This window comes from Monodelphis domestica, chromosome 3, assembly GCF_027887165.1.
Source record: "Monodelphis domestica isolate mMonDom1 chromosome 3, mMonDom1.pri, whole genome shotgun sequence".
Taxonomy (NCBI): Eukaryota; Metazoa; Chordata; class Mammalia; order Didelphimorphia; family Didelphidae; genus Monodelphis; species Monodelphis domestica.
In genome coordinates this window covers 516,200,041-516,215,252 of record NC_077229.1, presented here as the reverse complement: position 1 = coordinate 516,215,252, position 15,212 = coordinate 516,200,041, and the positions used below count along the sequence as shown (strand labels likewise).

The window sequence follows — 15,212 nt, the reverse complement described above, 5'->3', positions numbered from 1 at the left end:
TCATCCTAGGGAAGTCTCTACGTGCATAGTAATGACTATACAGCCAGCATATTCAGCCTCTTGTCTTCCAGCCCTGCAGTGAAGAATTTGGAATTCCATTTCAGAGGTGCTATTCACACCTCGAATTCAGTGAGAGAATCGATTCTTAATATTTTGCCCAGTATATACAATTTATTTTTTCTCAGTGGAAGCCAAAATGGCATAATGGAAAAGAGACTGGCTTTTGGATCTGAGAACCTGAGTTCAAACCCCACCTTTGGCAACTACTAGTTGTGTGACCCTGGGAAAGTCATGTCATTCATGTACCTCAGTTTTCTTGTTCATCAAATCATGAGTTTGGACTAGATAACCACTAAAGGCTCTTGTAGCTCTAGATCTGTGATCCTACAATCAGTGTTAGCATAGTCAATAATAATATTAGAACCTGACTTATTAAAGGGACCGTGCTGCCCCCAAGTACCACGTATGTGAACAAGTAATAAAGCCAACTGTAGAGATCAGAAATACCTGTCTATAGTCTGTGACTGGAAAGGTACTATGGGGGCCCAAAAGAAACATTGACCTTTCAATGTATATATTAAAATATAAGATCCTTACTGTTGGAGTCTGAGTGCAGATCAAAGCGTGCCACCTTCCTTATTTCCTTCCTGAGATTTTTATTATATGTGTGATATGTGTCTTTTCTCTTAATATAAGCAACATGGAAATATGGGTATAATCTATATTAGACTATTTACCACCTCAGGGAGGGTGGAAGAGGGAGAAAATCTGGATTCCAAAATGTCAGAAATAATTGTCAAAAATTGCTTCTCCATATAACTGAAAAAATAAAAATAAAATTTTAAAATAAAATAATAATAATAAATAAATAATAATTTTTAAAATAAAAGACAGGAACAACTGAAGATGTGTATATACATACATACACATATGTAATCCTTAAAGTAATGATTTTTCCATTCTTTGTATTTGTATCTTCAAAGCATGACCTATAGTAGGCGATGAATCAATACTTATCAATTGAATGGCTAATATTTGCCTTTCTATTTAAATATAAGGACTGGGTTATGCTTGGAGCCGTTGGAGCTTATGACTGGAATGGAACAGTTGTCATGCAGAAAGATAACCAAATTATAACCCCACAAAATAATTCCTTTAATGTTGAATCTACAAAGAAAAATGAACCACTTGCTTCCTATTTAGGTGAGTGTATTTATATTCTTTAATTATTCATTATCAAAGTTCCTTCATCTGGGGATTTGATTCCACCAGAGTCCTGGGGTTCAATTCCATGAAGTTGAGATCTTGCCTTTTATTATCCTCTGACCATGCCATTTCCCTGCTCCTTGAGCTCCTTTGGCTCCCTGGACCAAATACAAAGCCTTTCGCCATCTTGCTTCAACCTACCTTTCCAGTCTTACTCTACATAACTTTCTCTCACTCTCTCTATAGTCCAGGTCAAATGTCCTTCTTGCTGTTCCTCCTACCCTCCATCTATCTCTAGTCGATCTCTACACCAGCTTTCTCCTATAGCTATAATGCACTCCCTCCTCACCTTCCTTCTTTGGATCCTTCCAAACTCAGCTCAGGCATCACCTCCTACATGAGGGCTTTCTCTATCCTCACTCTTCTCCCCTTGCCACCAGGCCATCTACTAGTATGGGGTTTCCCCCACCTTTGGAGAAATTACATTGTGTTTACTTTTCATGTATTTTGTATATACTTATATGTATAATATAACCTAACAGAATGTCAATTAATGTAGTATAATATAGTATAGTATAATATAATATATGATGTAACACTTTAACAACATAACATAATATAGTATAGTGTAGTATGATGTATGATATGATATAATACAAAACAATATAACATAATACATAACAAAATATGTTATATATTATACATAAGAGGTATAATATAATCTGCTGATAAAATGTAAACTCCTTGAGGACATGATTGTTTCATTTTTTTTTAATTCCCAGTGTCTAGCACAGTGCCTGCTACATAGTAAGTCTTTTTTCTTCTAAAACCCTTATTTCTGTCTTAGACTCTATACTAAGTATCAGTTTCCTGGCAAGAGGGGTATGGGCTAGGTAATTAATTAAGTGATCTGTCCAGGATCACACAGCTAAAAAGTGTCCAAGGTCAGATTTGAACCCAGGACCTCTCATCTCATCTCCAGGCCTGGCTCTCTATCCCCTGATCCACCTTGCTACCCCATAAATAATAGACATTTAAGCAATGTTTGTTGATTGATTTGCTTCTATCTTGGTTAGCCAGATAGGAAAGCCTGGAATAAAATACCTCAGAGACTTCTCTAGGCCTTTGAGATGGTCACTGGATATTTCAGAACTCAGCCCATATCTAAAATATTATGCTTAGTTCCAGAAGCCACATCTTGTAAAGGACCAATCATACCCAATATGAGATTGGTTTAAAGGAATGTAATGGGGGAGATAAGGCTTGCAAAGTGAGATGGGAAGGAAAGACACTGACAAAGAATTATGCACAATGAGTAGAAGCTGTTTATTCTGAATAAGAGATCAGCTTGCTCACTACTCAAACTCTCTAGCACAGAAAGGGAACTGATTTCAATATGAATTTGTGAGCTCCTTATCACTAGCAGCACTTTAAACAGAGCCTAAATGGACACCCATATTTGATCAGAAATTGGACCTGATATGATGCCTAAGATTCCTTCTGAGTCTTAAATTTTATGATTTTGTTTTATATAAATATAATGAGATCACTCTTGTCATAGAACAGGGAGAAAACAAGCAGAAGAATTGATGCTAGCTTTTAATATCTAAGCGATAAAATCTGGGATTGAAATATACTCCAATGCAATTGATTGCTTGATTCAAATGAACAATGATTTGATGAGCTCTTATATGCAAGGGGCTCTACTAAGTTCTATGAGACACCAAAAGCTATATATGCTAGCCCTCAACTACATTTTAGCTACCAACATCACATATTTGCCGAGTCAGATGAGGTCTATTGCTGATGAACTATTTAAGAAAAAAATCTACTGTTTCAGTCCCTACTAGTAGTCACACTTATTTTCAGCAACCAGAGAGCTTGGTCTTAAGATACTATTGGTGGCACAGAATAAATCTTAGAACCTGCATTCCTGCCCATACAGGTTAGAATTTATGATCTTCTCTTTCCAGGAAATTAAAACTGTGAAAGTTCTGTCTACAACATACAGGAATGATGACGTTTTCGTCTATTACAGAGATCGTTTAGTTAATTCAGTCACAAATGAGGCTATAATAGCCTTTGCCAAAATAAAGTCTAACATATAAGGAAATTTCTTTCCAAAAAGGAAAGTGCCCAGAAATCCTAGAAAAAGAAAACTAGTCAGTGCTTTTAAATTAGTCTCTCACTCCATGGGGGAGATTTTACAAAAGTCTCTTAGGAAATTTACAGGCTAAGAAGAATTTGAATTTGTGAGCCTAACACCTGCCTAATACCTGTTATTATATTAAAAATCTTTTGGAAAGGTTCTAGAAAAATATCTTAGGTTAATCCCTAATCCCCTGGGAGCATCACACACTCCAATACCATATACTGCTATAGCTCAACATGGCCCCATCTTTTTTAGAAAGTCCTCATCTCATGTAGACAGAGCTATACTTCATAAATGGCTTGGTTTTGGCAGCACAGATAGGAACTAGACCATCTTCTTCAGTTTATTTACTAGCCTAAACTAAGCAGAATCAAAAGGAAGGCTACATGAAGTGGAATCATAAAATCACCTCTTAAATTTTTTTTAATATTCAGTTATGGCCTAATTGTGGATAATTGCTACCCCTACCCTCCAATTCTACCTAGAGAAAATCATTTCCATCCTTCAAGTGTCTGACCAAATTCTATTTCCTCTGTATAACCAAATATCTTCCCAAGCAGAAGAAGTATCTTCCTTCTCTATTCTACTGTGACATTTTGTACCTTGTTCCATTATTATTATAATCCTTATTATCTCATTTTAGCATTATACTCATTGCCAAAATTATTTCAATACATATTATGATACTCATCTTTATATTCCTTCTCCCCACAGTGCCTAACAAAATCAACAAATATTTATTTCATTAAATGAATATTTCACAGAAGTCCTACTTTGTTGCTTCATAGTGACTTGGAGGTAGTGGCATGTATTCTTAACAATGGTGTCACCAGAGCCCTGGCAAGCTTAATCAAACTGTCAAAGTTTTGAGCAGGGACTCAGTGACACAGAATGTGTTTTGCTTTCCCCAAAATCAGCCAAGGATTTCATCTCCTCTAAAAGGTCTTGCTTTTTTCTTTCTTTCTTTAAACCCTTACCTTCTGTCTTAGAGTCAACACTGTGTATTGGCTCCAAGGCAGAAGAGTGGTAAGGGCTAGGCAATGGGAGTCAAATGATTTGCCCAGGGTCACACAGCTGGGAAGTGTCTGTGGCCAGATTTGAACCCAGGACCTCCCATCTCTAGGCCTGGCTCTCAATCCACTGAGCTACCCAGCTGCCCCCTCTTGCTTTTTTCAAATAAGTTAAATCCTGGGGATTAGAAAATTCTACGTCTCCATAAAATTCCAGCCTGCTCATAAGTTTTGGATCCTCCTTGGTTTTTCTAATAAAGTGGGCTTGTTCTTGAGGGGTAAAATAATTCCTGTAAAAGGATCTTGGTATCTGCAAAATGTGACTCATAAAATTTAAAGGCACATTTCAACTCCTTAACACAACGAAGTGGTTTGGTGCAAAAAGAGGCATTCTTTAGCGTAATGCCTCCAGGTCCATTGTTGAAAATGGCTTATGGATTTTCATATGGACCACCCTGAATCCGCATTTAGTTTAGCAAAATCTTGCAAAGACAAGATATTTTGTGCCCCTGCAGACCCCTCAGTGTGTATAGGTTCTGTGCTGGTTTCTTTGTCTGTGGTAGATTTGTCTGTGCAGAGCCAATGGTTAGAGTAGTTGTGGTGTCATTGTCCTTATTACAGTCCTCATCAGTGTCCTTGTCTGAAGCAGTGTCATCTCCCATTCCTATTTTGTCTGGTTTAGTTATTAACCCCTGGAACAAATCATTCATGCTGTTTATCTGATTTAGCATCATCATTAGTGTTGGATCTACAGTATTACTGTTATGTTTGCCCATGACCAGTTTAATTCCCTTCCTCACTCTACTGAAGATTTGCCATGCCATCATTGTTGTTCCATACATGGCTGGGAACATTGGCCATAGACTCTTAATTACCAGTATCATTTGGTCCCAGATCTTTACTATGTGGGCCCCTAGCCATATATAATCAAAAATAAAAGTGGATATCATCCCACAAAGCCAGTAGTAAAGTTGAAGCAGCATGAACAGCACTGCACAGGTCACAAAAATTCTTTGGTACATGTTGTTTTTATTTGTATCCTAAATTTCCACCCTTTTCTTCAAAAACCTCCCACAGGAAAAAAAAAAAGTTGTCCTTTTTAAAACTGTCCTCTAAGCACTTCCCCCCTTGGAGTAGACAGTAGTGCTGACAGGATTGTTCTGGGTCCCAAGATGGCTAACCCTCCCCCCAGTCTCTTCTGGGGCAGTCTCTAACTGCCACTAACTTCCAATGATGGTTCTTGCCCTACACAATCTGGGGTGCCAATTGTAATGGAGGAGATGAAAGGAAGGAGGGAAAGGAGAAAGAGGGGAAAGAACAGTGAAGGGATTGGTTTTCTCCTCCATTACTTATGGGGAGAGGTAAGCCAGGTATTGTCTCCTTGGAAAGAATGTGACTCCAAAGGGATGTTGTTTGAGAAATGGAGGACAGGGGACTGGAGAGAGATTCAATTCAATGAGGTGGCACTGTGTCTCCCTCAGAGTAGTTATAGCCCCTTAGGTCATAACTGTCTCTGTGAGACAAGATGACCCCTTGTAATTCTACCTCCCAAGGGGGCATTAACTACCAGGTCCCAAGGGTTTAGATATGACCAACTGCCCAGGAAAGAGTGATATCTTCCTTGGTCAGAGATACTGAGTCACAGAGGCTGGATTTGAACCTAGGACCTCCCGTCTCTAGGCCTGGTTCTCAATCCACTGAGCTACCCAGCTGACCCCAAAAGATATTTTAATACTAAAGATTTTGATGTTTTTCTTAATTGCTGTGAATTAAGTTCAGGGAATTATGTATAAATTAACTTTTGGTGAAATATTTGTATCCATAAATTAGCATTTGCATTCTAAACTTTCTCAATACTCTTAGGATTAAAAAAAATAACTTTTATTCCTTAATATTTATAATTGAAACAATTTAAGGACGTTGGAGCCCATTAAACAGAGGGTAAGAATGTTTACATCAAATCTCATGTAAATTAATAGTTACCTCTCTCCACATCCTAAGACAAAATCTAACATGCCCAAATGCAATTTCTTGTCAAAAAAGAGAATTGGTATATAAATCGACCCCACTACATAAAATTCAAGTCTTGACAAACATTTATTCTGCTAACGGGAAAATAAGGTTGACTAATAGTTTCCGAACTAAAGGAGTTTAGAATAAAAAAAAGTAAAAATTGATCTAAATACATAGAACTATTGGTGACATAACAGATGTTATCTGATAGCATCAAGACAAAGGAGAATCCTGAAATCCTCCTGTCTGAAATTGCTCTTTTCTAGGTTATATGGTCAACTCCGCCACTATTCCTGGAGATGTAATCTACATTGCTGGGCAGCCACGCTATAACCACACAGGACAAGTCATTACCTATACAATGGAAGGTCAAGAAATCAAGATTATTCAAACTCTCAATGGAGAACAAGTGAGATTACAAATGATTATTTAAAATCCATTAATAATCCATTACCAGTTAAATTTGCTAATCATTCCCCCTCCTTATTTTTCTATGCTTAGGATTTTCAGTTTATTAATTATTATTATTATTATTTACTTCCTTTTCCACTAGAGCAAAGTCTTTCTTCAGTGGGGGCATTTTTGTGATAGGAAGGTGACCATGGGTTTTTGAAGACCGGGAAGTAGAACTCAAAGGAGTTCAATACAATCTGACAGCGGACTATATAGCTAAATGACACAGTGACTTGAGGAGATTGGATCTAGTGTCAGAAAGACATGAGTTCAAATCCAGCCTCTGATACTTACGAGGCAAATCATTTAACCGCTGTCTGTCTCAATTTCCTCATCTGTAAAATGAGGATAATAATAACACCTACCAGGGTTGGTATGAGAATCAAATGAGGTAACTGTTAAGTGCTTACCACAGTTCCTGGCACATAGTAAACACTATATAAATGTTCATTATTATTTATTATTATCATTACTATGTGACTGCCTACTTATGTTCAGAGAAACGAGTCCTCTCTTTTTTTTTTTCTATATTGGAGGAAACTTTGGACTAGGAATCACAACCTGAGCTCTAGTCTTGGTTGTGTCATTTACTACTTCTATGATCTCGAGGAAAAGATACTTAACTTCTCTTAGACTCAGTCCTATCATGTGTGAAATGAATGTGATAATACAGCTCATACATACCATATGTTCCTACCTTAAGTTATTTTTAGTGTCAAATGAGGTCAGAAATGGGAAAGCAGTTTTAAAATGGTAAATTACAATATAAATATAAGGAATCACAAATGCTAATAACAACAATAATCTTCCACATCCGAAGACAGGCAAAGAATTCAGAATTCCATGTTAAGCTTTCCAGAGAATGTTAATGATCAATGGGATTTCCTTCTATGTTTCCTAGATTGGTTCCTACTTCGGCAGTGTTTTAACAACAATTGACATTGATAAGGACTCCTTCACTGACCTGCTTCTAGTTGGTGCTCCCATGTATATGGGAACAGAGAAAGAAGAGCAAGGAAAAGTTTATGTGTATGCATTGAATCAGGTAATAATGACCATAGATGAGTAGAAATCTGGGGTCATCTCTTTCTTTATGCCAACTAATGCATTTCTCTAATCCTCTTTATTTATAGAAGAAACCTACGAAAGAAATTTCCAGGGCCCTCTAGAATTTTTTTTTTCAAAGATATTTTCTTTTTCAAAGATATTATTATTTATTTTATTTTCTCAATTACAAATAATAATAATTTTTACTGTATGTTTTCCAAAATTATAAAATCCAAATTGTCTCCCTTCCTCACTTCTCTCCTAGCTCTCTGAGATGGTAATCATTTTGATCTGGGTTATGCATGTATTATCATGCAAAATGTACTTTCATATTGATTATGATTGTAAGAGAATACTCACATAAAACCATAAAGAAATTAATGTAAAAGGTAGTTTGCTTTGATCTACATTCTGACTCTAATAGTCCTTTCTCTGGAGGTGGATAGCATTCTTTTTCATGTCCTTCAGAATTGTCCTGCATTGTTGCATTGCTGAGAATAGCTAAATTTTTCACAGTTGATCATTGTATAATATTGTTATTACTGTGTATAATGTTTTTGTACTGGTTCTGCTTATTTCACTCTGCAGCAGTTCATGCAAATCTTTTCAACTTTTTCTGAAATCATCCTGCTCATCATTTTTTTATAGCACAATAGTATTCCATCACCAACATATACCACAATTTGTTCAGCCATTCCATCCCCTCAGTTTCTAAATCTTTACCTCCACAAAAAGAGCTGCTATAAATATTTTTCTACAAGTACATCCTTTCCCTCTTCTTTCATGTCTTTGGGATATTGTATTCAAGGGATGGTTAAATCAATAGAGAGAGAGAGGAGAAAAGTGGAGACCCCCTTCTCAAAGTGGGGTTCAGGAGAGACAGCTGATGTTTAGGGTTGACTCGGAAAGAGGAGAGGAAGTCTGAAGATTTTTCCCCCTTCTGCCTGCTCTCCTTAGCTAAGGCTGCTCTCCCAGACTTGCTCTTGTCCCTCTTGTCCTCCCCCCATTACTCAAGACCAAAGGGTCTCCCCATGATCTGTTCACTCACAATCAGCTTGGGGAAAAGATAACTATTTTAATGTTGACTCAAACAGGATAATACAAAGGAATAATTAGCAGGGAAAGAATGGGAAAGGAAGGTAGGAAAAAGGGCTCCCTGTCTCTATCTAAAACCCTTTTCCCTTCCTCCTGAAGTTTGGGGGGAACTCAGACCTTGGCAGCCTGAGCCCCCTGAGAGAAAGTCAGGTTGACTCACCCTGGGTTTGGTCCCTTGGCCACAGTTCAGACTCAGGGCAACAGGAGCTGAGGTAAAAGTCAGACAGATTTAAAATGTCTTTCTTGGATTTCCTCTTCAATAGTCTTTTCAATTGGGAAATGTTGGGGGGAAAGATTTCCAGTCACCAGCAGGAAAAATGGGTAACCCTCAGAAGAAAGTCTTTTTCCACCTTCTCTCTTTGGCTTCTTAAGACTTGGGGCCCCTCCCCCATCAAGGTGATCAGTTTCACACACTCTTCAGGCTAGCCCTTTTCTTATGTGCCAGCCTCTGTCACAATATGTATCCCAAATAGAGGTATTACTGGATCAAAGAGTATGCTTTCTTTTTTAGCGCTTTGAGATATTTCCAAATTGGGCTCCAAAATGATTGGATCAGTTCTCAGCTCCAACAACATGCATCAGTGTCCCAATTTTGGCACTTCCTCTCTAACATTAGTGAAATCTGATGGGTGAGAGAGGTGATACCTCAGTTATTTTAGTTAGCATTTTTCTAGTCAAGAGTAATTTAGAACATTTTTTCATATGATTATTGATGACTTTTATTTCTTCATCTGAAAATTGCTTGTTCATATACTTTGACCATTTCCTAATTGTGGAATGATTTTTATTCTTATAAATTTGACTTAGTTCCCTATAAACTTGAAAAATTAGACCTTTATCAGAGGCATTTGCTACAAAACTTTCCCCCCACTTCAGTTTTTTTTCCCCTCCTAATCTTAGTTATGTTGGCTTTGTATGCACAAAAGCCTCTTAATTTAATATAATCAAAATTATTCATTTTAGATTTTACAATGCTCTATCTCTTTTTTTGGTCATAAATTATTCCTTTCTCCATAGTTCTAAGAGGTAAACAATTGCATGTTCCCCAAATTTATTTATGGTATCATTCTTTATGTCTAAATCACATACCCATTTTGATTTTATCTTGGTATAGAGTGGGAGATATTAGTCTATGCCTAGTTTCTGCCATACTGGTTTCCAGTTTTCCCAACAGTTTTTGTCAAATAGTGAGTTCTTATCTCAAAAACTGGGTCTTTGGATTTACCACACCCTATGTTGCTCAGATCATTTATTATGTATCTAATCTATTCCACTGATCTACCATTCTATTTCTTCGCCAGTACCAAACTGTTTTGATGATTACTGCTCCCACCAGCATTTTTTAAAAGATTGAACTTTTAATATGGAGATATGAATGTCAAAATATCTTCTATTAGTAATTAGTAGTTTCTACAATAAATAGAGAGTATGTAGGAGGTACAGTATGACAGAGATAGCTAGACAGCTTTGGGGTAAAGTAGATCTGGTTTCAAGTCCTGCTTCTCACACATACTAGCCGGACAGCCAGCCATAGGCAAGCAAGTCACTTACACTCCCCGTGTTCCAAATAACTTCCCCAGCTCTTTAAGGTACAGGTGAGTTGCAAAATTATACAGGTTGAGAGTTTCCGTACTGAAACTTCTTCACAGCAGAGGCCCATCTCCCTTCTAAGAAAGAGATAGAGACAGAGAGAAAAAAAGAAAAAGAAAGACAGGGAGAGATATTGAGAGAAACAGAGACAGAGAAGAGAATGACAGAGAGTGACAAGGATTTCCCCAAAGTAACTTTGGCGGTTTAGCAGATAACAACATCATTACTCAGTTCAACAGACTCTCCATCCAGAAATCTTTGCATAATACCATCAATAGATTTTTATTCTGCCCAGAGCTCTAGCATTCATTTGTTGAATACATTTTGCTTTTTCCCCCACCTATAAAAAGGAGTTTAAATGTTATTAATTCTGTGTATATTACCATAGTATCATACTTTTAGAAGTAGAAAGTAACATCAATGATTCTAATAGCATATAACATTAATGATATTTAATGATGATGAAATTGAACCTCAGAGAGGAAGTGACTGATTCAAGGTCACAAAAATATCTTTCTCTCATATTTCTACTAATATTAACATTAGTGATTTAATTGTTAAATATAAAATAATAATATTTTAGAAAAGACCTGTCATTTCATTGCTAGGGGACTTCCACAGAGCAAATTCCCTTTACCAACATGTATTTGAATCTTCTTTGCAACTTGTAGTCTTAGACTTGGTGGCATTGAGTAATTAAATGATTTGCCCAGAATTACAAAGCCAGTATGTGTCAGAGATAGCTAAGTATGATGTACTTCATGGCCTAGTGGATAAAGAATCAACTTTAGTAGATCTTGAACCCATGTGTTTATCCGCTATAAAATACTGTCCCCCCAGCACAGAAATATTATTATTGCTCTAATTGTATTATAATTCATGTTATTAGTTTTTAATGTTTTTAAAGGTCTCATAGCCCCTCCTGATTAAATATGATAAATAATTTTATCATTTTCTATGATTTAATATTCCTTTAATATTTCCCTTTTCTATCTTCCTCTCATTTATGCTATTTTTCATTTCTTTCCACTTATGTATATTTTCATTAACTTCCTATTACACAATTTCCACTCATTCTAGACACGCAACACTTGCAATAACTTTGTTCTTTGAACAGAGTGATTTTTATCTTGGTTCTATGGAGGACAATTTGTGATCATATCTTTGGGGGACTTTTCCAAGGCGCATGAGATGTGAGAGGGGAAAAAAGATAGCAGCATCAGGGAGGATGTCTTTGACACATCAATTGTTGATTTTACGGAGATGTTATGAGATGTCCACTGACTCAGTCCTTCTGATGAAAAGCTAGTAATAAATTTTCAGCTGACCTTCCTTCCCCAAAGCCTGTGATCCACTGTTTGCCTTAACTTTGCCCACGCAGAGACATTTCACAAACTTTTTGCAGTTATTATGGCCATTAATGGCACAGATTTTAGATTGTGCTTTAAAAAATGTCTACTCATCTGCAATAATGATAGAAATCCATCAAAATCCTTTTCCCTACTTCTCCTAGACAAGGTTTGAATATCAGATGAGCCTGGAACCCATTAAGCAAACTTGCTGTTCGTCCCTGAAGCATGATTCCTGCAAGAAGAAAAACAAAAATGAGCCTTGTGGGGCTCGTTTTGGAACAGCTATCGCTTCTGTGAAGGACCTCAACCTTGACGGATTTAATGATGTAGTGATTGGTGCTCCCTTAGAGGATGATCATGGAGGGGCTGTGTACATTTATCACGGAAGTGGCAAGACCATAAGGAAAGAATATGCACAAGTAAGAAGTCAAATCTCGGCATGATACTTAGCTGTTGAGCTTTCTATCTCCACAGGTTGAGTTGCTCTCATTGATTCTTAAGAGTGAGTCTTTGTTGAAAAAACTACATTCATTCATGATCTTGACAGTCTGGGTGTCATTGATGTTTATGGTTTGTCCAAGAAAAATCATGTTGCGATTTTTTCTTTTATTGAAGTCCCATTCCAGTTTGGCTTGCTCCATGATCTAGCCTTGTCTAAACAATGGCCACGAGAACAAAAGAAATAATCAAATGATCCCAGTTAGCATCTGTAATGCATTTGATTTGGTCTTTCAATTAAGGTTCCACTTTTTTGGGGGGGAAAATAGCAATAATTAAATGACTTAAAATAATGGAAACTGAATTATATTTACGATACAATAGCCAGGCCATTTCAGCAAAATTATGTCAAAGTAAAAATGTTCTTATTGAGATCATTTTGTAAAACCTGATGATTTACCTTTCAGGAATCCTTATTGGAAAGCCTTTAAAAAGCAGAGCTTAGCTTTCTCAGGGGAATGACATTTTTTTAAAGTAAAATTTTATAGACAATTAACAACTCATAATCCTTAAACATACAGTGCCTTTTCAGCCTGAGAAAAATAAACCATCCCCACAATGGTCTTTTACAGCAGTGTTTACTACACAATAAACACTAGAGACTTTTAAAAGAACATTATAATTTAATGTTTGCTGAGTGCCCCAGTTGTCTGGGTATCGAACATCTACCCAGGGCATAAATACAATACAGTTTACTAACCTTACATAACATGAATGCAAGACTGGCATCAACTATTCTTTTCCCCCTTTTTTCATTAACTTTTCTGTAATTTTAATGTCATCATTAAATTTGCAAAATTTATTATATTGAGAAGTTGATTTTTAAATAGATACTGGACTGTTTCACTTTATCAAAAGCCCCAATAACATTCTTCGAAATATGACTTGATACAGATACAAGTGGAGAATGTCAATAGTAACATTCACTCCATTTAGTAAATGAGTGGTTTCTTTTAAGTTCCTAATGAAATTATTTACAAAATAGTCTTTAAGTAGAAACAGGAGGCTGTCAGAGAGTAATGTAATTAAGGAATTTTTAACACATGGAATATGAATTTCTTTCATATGTTATACTAGTTTATTCTTTAAAATTAATCCAATAAATCCATGCAAGAGAAACCAGCAAGTATTGTCCTAGAAGAAAAAGGAATCTCTAAAAATCATCAATGTTGGCAGGTACAGATCATTATTTAGTTATTTGAGTTGTGCCTGATTCTTTGTGACCCCATTTGGGGTTACCTTCTTGGCAAAGATACTGAAGTGGCTTGCCATTTTCTTCTTCAGTTCATTTTTACAGATGAGGAAACAGAGGCAAATATGGTTTCATGACTTACCCAGGGTCACGTAGCTAGTAAATGTATCATGCCAGTCTTGAACTCATCTTCCTAACTCTGGGCTCAATGCTCTATTCACTGTGCCATTTAACTGCCCCACACATGGGCATATTAACATTATATATGTTAATTTTGCTACTCAGAATTTACAGCTTAAAGTCAAATGAGATTTCAGTTGGTTCAGATTAATGATCTACTTTGTTTATACCTGCCATGAATGTGCTTTCCAATCTGAGTAGGTGTGACCAATGAACCAGGTTTGGACTACATTTGGAGTGTCTAATTCTGGGCTCCAGGCTTTTTAGAAAGAATTTTGACAAACCAGAGACCGTTTAGAGAAAGGTAATTAAGATCGTGTAGAGACCCAAGACCAAAACGAGCAATGAAGTATATAGAAATGTACCAGTTGATACTGAGTATTAAGACTTTTCTTTGAAGAAATTTGACACCTTCCATGAAAAAAAAGGTAGAAGAGACAGCTCAAGATCCCTCAAAACTATACCATGTAATGATCATTGAAGGAACTGATGATATTTAGCCTATAGAAGAGAAAAAACTTAGGGGAGACAATATAACTGTCTTCATGTATTTGAAGGCTGTCCTAGAGAAGAGATAGTAGACTTTTGGTCCTCTTCTTTGGAGAGTAGAAACAGAATTTTGTTCTTTGTAAGGAAAATTCTGCTAACAATCAGAACTATCAAAAAAAAAACTATCAAAAAAAAAATAGAATGCACTGGTCGGTCCAGGAGTTAGTGGGCTTCTCCTCTGGATGTCTTTAAAGGAAGACTGGTTCACTTATTGGAGATGTCCTGGCAAGGATATGGCTTTGATTGCAAACCACTACAATTTTCCGGGTCTCCGAAATCCCTGTCAACTTTTGTGATTCCATGATTCTGCTTTATGCAAAATAATGGGATTTGAGATAAGAAGATATAGACGAAAACCCTGGTTACGTGTCTTATCACCTATGAACTCTTTGGCAAGTCACTGCCAATGTCTGAGGCTCATAGATTGTTCATAGCTTTATAGAACAAGATCTTGAAGGAACCTCAGAGTTCACCTACTCTACTTCTTTTATTATATAGATGAGAAATCTGAGGGCCAAAGAAATTAAATGACTTACCCAAAGTCATATAGGTAGGAAGTAGTAGAACAGTGATTTTGACCTAAGTACTCCCACTCCAGATCTACTAGGTTCATCATTAAAACAAGGGCACTGGACCAAGTGATCACCACTGTCTCTACTAGCATTTAGCTGTGTGACGAGTAGGCAAGTAGCTTAACATCTCTTTGCCTCTGTTTCCTCATCTGTAAAATGGGAATAATAATAATAATAATAACATAGTACCTGTAGTACGATCTTCCAAGAATGTCATGAGGATAAAATGAGATAATTGTAAAGCATTTAGTACAATGGCTAGCACAGATTAAGTGCTATGTAAATGTTGATTATTATTATTAT

General features: G+C 36.5%; 1 protein-coding gene across 1 annotated transcript in view; it reads left to right on the top strand.

The window, feature by feature from the left end:
• The window catches only part of ITGA1 (integrin subunit alpha 1), a 205,327-nt gene that overhangs the window by 140,510 nt on the left and 49,605 nt on the right, over positions 1-15,212 (top strand). The window contains 4 exon segments of the mRNA XM_007486289.3: positions 1,059-1,203; positions 6,648-6,790; positions 7,736-7,879; positions 12,080-12,337. Coding sequence (XP_007486351.2) covers positions 1,059-1,203; positions 6,648-6,790; positions 7,736-7,879; positions 12,080-12,337 — 690 coding nt within the window.